This window comes from Entamoeba dispar, genomic scaffold (genome assembly GCF_000209125.1).
Source record: "Entamoeba dispar SAW760 scf_1105229458051 genomic scaffold, whole genome shotgun sequence".
Lineage (NCBI taxonomy): Eukaryota > Evosea > Mastigamoebida > Endamoebidae > Entamoeba > Entamoeba dispar.
The window spans coordinates 1-5,891 of NW_001852999.1; the positions used below are offsets into that span (position 1 = coordinate 1).

Consider the following 5,891-nt stretch of genomic DNA (forward strand, 5'->3'; position numbering starts at 1 on the left):
TTTATAATATAATGATGAATTAATTTTATCATTATTATAAATTATTAATATATTCCATTTCTAATTATTAATATGATTATTAATGAATATATATTGTGAAATAATGTTAAATAAAAATCAATTATTATAATATAAATGAATGAATTAAATGTGATAATAATCAAATAATAACATTTGATAACTTTAATTATTATTGTTATTTCATTATTTATTATATTATTTATATTATTATTATCTATTATTATATAAAATATCATATTTTATTTAATCATTTGATTTGATATAATTTATTCAATTAAAAATCAAAATAAAATGAATGTTATTAATTTAATTAATGAAATATAATATCATCAATTATTTTAAATTATAATTCAATATGATAATGAAATATCTCAAATATATTTGAATAATAATATTATAATGTTATAATTATTTGATATATTATCAAATCATTCATTTAATCTCATTTCATTCATTAATTAACAAAAACAAAGAGAAACAATAACTATCATATGAAAAAAAGAATAATATATTCAAATACTATTCTTATATTAATTAAATCATTTAAATAAACTAATATTATCATAATAAATAATCAGAAATATATAAAATTAAAGTTAAATTCAAAACAACAACAAAAATAAATAATAAAAATAAATAACATCTCTATTTTCATCAATTAAAACAACATAAACAACAAAATAAATTATTTTACAACCATGAAATACAATAAATAAAACTTTACATGATTAATAAATAATTTATAATACACATCATCAAATTATAATATAAATTAACATGAAAAGAATAAGAAATAAAGAACAATGAATAAAATCATTTCAATTTATTTTTTAATTGAAAAAATATTATAGTAAAATGTTATAAAAGAATAATAAAGAAACGAAAGAAAACTATATTTTACTTCCATACTACTTTCAACTTCCATACTGTAAGTCTAAGTAAAAAAAGTAACAATAATAAATGAACAAAAAAGACATTGAAAAATAGATAGATAATTAAAGAAAATTGTTTTAAAGGAAGACACATTTCTTTTTTTCACCTTTTTCTTTCTTACCTTCTTTTTTATGACTTTTCTTATCATTGCTCTTATCAGTTGGTGCAATAAATTTCTCATATAATTCTTTTAAAAGAGTATCATACAGTTCAGTACATCCTTCTCCTGTTTTATTAGATACTTCAAAGTATTCACAATTTAATCCTTTAGCAACTTCTTCTGCTTCTTCTTTGGTAACTTCACGTTCAAGATCACTCTTAACTCCAATAACACCTTTTACATAACCATTATCAACATATCTATCACCATATGATAACCAATTTTTACAATTTTGAAGAGAGTCTTTATTACTAAGATCAAATAATGCAATGATACAATTAGCATGGTTATAAAAAGAGGCGGTAGTTCCAGTTCCATCATCTAATGGGTCCATTAAATTCAATATAATCTTTTTACCTTCATAAGTAATTTCTTTAGTGATCTAAAGAAAATTAATTTCTAATTACTTTTTTTATAATAATTTAATAAATATTATCACCCCTTCTATGTCTCTTTTAGACTAAAACTATTATTACTTTAACAAACTAAATTCTCGGGAAAAGGTTCAACTTCTTCTTTAAATTCTTCCCCAATAAACCTACGAGTAAGTGATGTCTTACCACATTTTTCATCTCCAACTATGCATATTTTCAATGTAAGTTCTCCTTCCATTTTATGTTAAACCTATTTTTTTAGTTCTTTCTTTAATTTTTTTTCTCTTCATTTTTATTTCATTTTTTGTATCTTTTTATTAACAATTTATTATTTTATCTTTTTTTTTTTACTATTTTCGCCTTTTGCTTTTTCTATCAATATTTTTCTTCTTATATTCTTTCAAATAGAATTAAATCCCGAAATATGACATTTTATTACTCAGTTCCAACTGTGATTGTCGTAGGTTTTTATCAATTGTTTTATTTTAAGACTCCACTTTTCTTTATTTAGACACATTTTTAAAACTCACAAAATTTTATGAACTAAGTGAGAAAATCAATTGGTTGTTTGTAAAACAAGAATTCAGTAGGTAGTTCTATCAGACATTTTTGTTTCGTTTATACCATTCATACCTTTACAATAAAATAAAATTACAAAAAAAAATAATAATGAGTTAATTAAGTATTAATAGAACTTGTGTCTATTGTTCCTGGCTCAGGGGAGACTAATCCCGTCCCTGAGTCTTCGTCATGTAGTTCTACTACATATGTTTGGTTGTGGTCTCCACAGTGTTCCATGACGTCCATCATGTTTTTAATTACAAGGTTTTTGATTTCTTTAGTGATGTCTATTTTGATTTTTAATTCTTTAATTATTTTAACACTTTCAAAATTTATTAACCCATTAATCGAAATTACTACTGGAAAATTACAAAAAAAATAAATAAATAACACAATAATAATATTTTAAAAAAAAAGGAACTGAAAAAAGAATAAAATTAATAAAAAGAAAATAGAAAATGGGCAAATATCAGGTTCTTGTTCTTTTTGGTCCTAGTGGAGCAGGTAAATCAACAATAATGCACCACCTTATGGAAAAATATCCAGGGAAATTTTCATTTAGTATTTCACATACAACAAGAAAACCAAGAGGTAAAGAACAAAATGGAGTTGATTATTACTTCATCGAAGAAGAAGAAATGAAGAAAATGATTGAAGAAAATAAATTTATTGAACACGCTCATGTTCATACAGCCTTCTACGGTACATCAAAAATGGAAATTGAACGCATTGCTAAGAACAATCAAATTGCAATTCTTGATATTGACCTTCAAGGTAGCAGACAAATCAGAGGTAAAGTTGCAGCATTCTTTTTATTTATTGCACCTCCTTCAATGGAAATTTTAGAACAACGTTTACGTTTAAGAGGTACAGAGACAGAAGAACAAGTTCAAGTTCGTTTAAAGAATGCACTTATTGAAATGGAAGGAGAAAAAGAAGCAGATGCAGTAGTTGTGAATAATGTATTCACAGAAGGATATGGTAAGATAGATGAAACTATAGAAAAGAATTTGTTTTAAATAACAGTTTCTGATTTTAAGATTGAAATGTTTTTTTTTGATGTTTAAATGAAAAGGTGAGGAATTAGAGAAAGAACAGAAAAACTAGAAAATTGAAACGGATCTGTTAAACGAAAAGAATTTTGACATGACATCGTTACTCGATAAAGGAAAGGAATTTTCTAAGAAAGCAATGGAGGAAGATGAAAAAGGTAATTCTAAAGAAGCCTTAGAGTATTATAAGAAGGCTATTGATTGTTTAGTTGCACATAAAAAAACTGAAAAAAATGAAAAAGTTGTTAATATCATTAATAAACGAGTGAAAGAATATGTCGAACGGGCAGAATATTTAAAAAGAATAATAAGTGGAGAAAGAGTTAAATCAGATGACCCAGATAAAGAAGAAGACGCAGAAAATAAAGCTCGTAGTGACGCTGTTGGTAATGCTGTATTAAAAGAAAAACCAAATGTACATTGGGAAGATGTTATTGGTTTAGAAAAAGCAAAAGAAGCCTTACAAGAAGCAGTTATTTTACCTATTAAATTCCCACAATTATTTACTGATAAAAGAAAACCATGGACTGGAATTTTATTATTTGGACCACCTGGTACAGGTAAATCATTTTTAGCCAAAGCAGTAGCTACTGAAGCTGACTCTACATTTTATTCTGTTTCTGCATCATCATTACTTAGTAAATATTTGGGTGAATCAGAAAAAATGGTTAAAGAATTATTTGAAACAGCTAGAAAAAATAAACCAAGTATTATATTTGTTGACGAAGTTGATTCTTTATGTAGTTCTCGTGGAGATGGAGAGACTGAAGCAAGTAGACGTGTTAAAACTGAATTCTTAGTTCAAATGAATGGTGTAGGTAATTCTATGGAAGGAGTATTAATGCTTGGAGCAACAAATATTCCATGGCAATTAGATACTGCTATTAGAAGACGTTTTGAAAAAAGAATTTATATTGGGCTTCCAGATGCATCAGCACGTGCTAAAATGATTAAATGGAATTTAGGTAAATTACCAAATCAATTAACTGACAACGACTTTAAAATACTTGGAGAACAAACTGATTTATATTCTGGAAGTGATATTGCTACTCTTTGTAAAGATGCTATTTATCAACCTGTACGTACATTACAAGCTGCAACTCACTTTAAATATGTAACTGGACCATCTCCAATTACTGGAGAAATACAAAATGATTTAGTTACACCATGTAGTCCTGGAGATAAAGGTGCTATGGAAATGAATTGGAAACAAATTGAAGGAAGTAAATTAGTTGTTCCACCAGTAACAATGATGGATTTTATGAAATCAATCAAAAACTCACGATCAAGTATTTCTATAGAGGACGTTAATAGACATCGTGAATGGGCTGAACAGTTTGGACAAGATGGATAATTTTTGAATTATTGATTACAACCTTTTCTTTCATTTGAGTCTTATTTAAGAAATATAAAATTTAAATCTAATTAAGTAATAAATTAGTGTTGATGTTTCGGTGGTCGTGGGTTAATTACATTGTTCAAGAAAGTTGAACAAAATGGATATAAAATACTTATTGATATTCCAAATGACAAAAATGTACATACTCCTATAATTAGTCCGAATAACATTCCTGTGATTAAAGAGGTAATAAAAGCTATGCATAATAAAACAATTATTACAATAAGTTTTACATTCATCGTAACACAGATTGATTTTTAAGTTCTTTTTTAGTTGTATTTATTTCTTTGTGTTTTATTTATTATTACATTTAAATAATGACTGTTATTCATAACAGAGTCTTCTTAACTTCAAATAACTCCTTATTTAATTATTTCTTTTGTTGATCCAAAAGATAAATGATTTAAAAAATGAAGAACCCTCTTTAAATGTTAAGAATATTCTAATTAGGTTTGTATAATAAAGAGAGTGAAAGTTATATTATTGTGAACCAGTAATAATACTCCATTAATATATTTCATTATACAAACTATTTTCCAAGTAGATATCTAGAGAACTTTTTTTCATCAACTTCTATTAATAATGATAATTAATTTTTATTATCATATTTATAGAATGTGGGTTCAATTTATTATTAAATAACTCATAAATATATATATATATATATATCCTTTTTGTTTAACGTTTAAGTATTATTAATGAATTGTCGATGATAATAATAACATGAAGAAGGTATAGCTTATTTTTTAAATTAAATAGACTTATTATTCTATATTCTATTTATTTGTTTTAAATTTATTATTACTGCAATAGAGTTATATAGTAAATAGTTATTTCTTCATATTATTAGATACTGTTATTGAGTATAGACTAAGAAGAAATTCTGTAGTTAAACAAATGAGTTTATTTTTGTTCTATTAATAAAATAATCTTTATTATCCATTTACTTCCATTTAATCAAAAAGTAATTAAAATTTCATTTGAATTTATTTTGTATTGATATAGAGATAATAATTTTGAACAAAGATATGAAACATAAAACATTTAAGATATTAAAATAGTTGGATTATTGAGAAACCATTTATTTTTTTTTTAATTCAAAGAATAGATAATTCAGTTACAACCAAAGAAAATTAAAGACAAAACTTTAGCCCCACTTGCTGAATGAAAAATAACAAGAGACAATTAGGTTACATTAAAATTTTCATAAGTATAAGTGAATTTCAAATATATAGAAATGACAGTAGTTAACAACAGTCATAAGGATAACAATTTATTTAGAAGAAAAAAAAAAGAATTAAAAAATGAAGTTTATTTGCAAGTTATTGTTGAAATTCAAATTACTCTTCCAAATCACAAGAAGTACACCTCTCAAGTGAAATGGAACTTAT

At 24.5% G+C, this 5,891-nt stretch overlaps 4 protein-coding genes across 4 annotated transcripts in view, besides 15 other annotated features; 2 read left to right on the forward strand and 2 right to left on the reverse strand.

Annotated features, from left to right (window-relative positions):
* Nucleotides 1-137: a sequence feature (AT_rich).
* A 49-nt stretch (nt 138-186) lies between these two features.
* Nucleotides 187-245: a microsatellite.
* Nucleotides 246-267: 22 nt separating this feature from the next.
* Nucleotides 268-445: a microsatellite.
* A 70-nt stretch (nt 446-515) lies between these two features.
* Nucleotides 516-596: a sequence feature (AT_rich).
* Nucleotides 597-607: 11 nt separating this feature from the next.
* Nucleotides 608-658: a microsatellite.
* A 90-nt stretch (nt 659-748) lies between these two features.
* Nucleotides 749-897: a sequence feature (AT_rich).
* A 134-nt stretch (nt 898-1,031) lies between these two features.
* On the reverse strand, nt 1,032-1,726 carry EDI_332320 (uncharacterized protein; the record flags this gene model as incomplete). Its single annotated transcript, XM_001734227.1, has 2 exons — nt 1,032-1,496; nt 1,601-1,726. The coding sequence occupies 2 exons, from the start codon at nt 1,724-1,726 to the stop codon at nt 1,032-1,034; spliced, it is 591 nt and encodes a 196-aa protein (XP_001734279.1).
* Nucleotides 1,503-1,550: a sequence feature (AT_rich).
* Nucleotides 1,727-1,741: 15 nt separating the features above from the next.
* Nucleotides 1,742-1,889: a microsatellite.
* A 262-nt stretch (nt 1,890-2,151) lies between these two features.
* Nucleotides 2,152-2,227: a repeat region.
* Nucleotides 2,161-2,414: a repeat region.
* A 6-nt stretch (nt 2,415-2,420) lies between these two features.
* Nucleotides 2,421-2,508: a microsatellite.
* Nucleotides 2,508-3,068, forward strand: EDI_332330 (guanylate kinase, putative; the record flags this gene model as incomplete). The annotated part of the gene is made up of 1 exon (XM_001734228.1): nt 2,508-3,068. The coding sequence occupies one exon, from the start codon at nt 2,508-2,510 to the stop codon at nt 3,066-3,068; it is 561 nt and encodes a 186-aa protein (XP_001734280.1).
* A 127-nt stretch (nt 3,069-3,195) lies between these two features.
* Nucleotides 3,196-4,455, forward strand: EDI_332340 (vacuolar protein sorting-associating protein 4A, putative; the record flags this gene model as incomplete). The annotated part of the gene is made up of 1 exon (XM_001734229.1): nt 3,196-4,455. One exon carries the CDS (start codon nt 3,196-3,198, stop codon nt 4,453-4,455), a length of 1,260 nt encoding a protein of 419 aa, XP_001734281.1.
* Nucleotides 4,456-4,496: 41 nt separating this feature from the next.
* Nucleotides 4,497-4,541: a sequence feature (AT_rich).
* Nucleotides 4,542-5,074: 533 nt separating this feature from the next.
* Nucleotides 5,075-5,113: a sequence feature (AT_rich).
* A 32-nt stretch (nt 5,114-5,145) lies between these two features.
* Nucleotides 5,146-5,169: a microsatellite.
* Nucleotides 5,170-5,239: 70 nt separating this feature from the next.
* Nucleotides 5,240-5,304: a sequence feature (AT_rich).
* Nucleotides 5,305-5,840: 536 nt separating this feature from the next.
* The window catches only part of EDI_332350 (uncharacterized protein), a gene marked incomplete at both ends in the record, with an annotated part of 1,068 nt that continues 1,017 nt past the window's right edge, over nt 5,841-5,891 (reverse strand). The window contains one exon of the mRNA XM_001733189.1: nt 5,841-5,891. This exon is cut by the window's right edge and continues 1,017 nt beyond it. Coding sequence (XP_001733241.1) covers nt 5,841-5,891 — 51 coding nt within the window.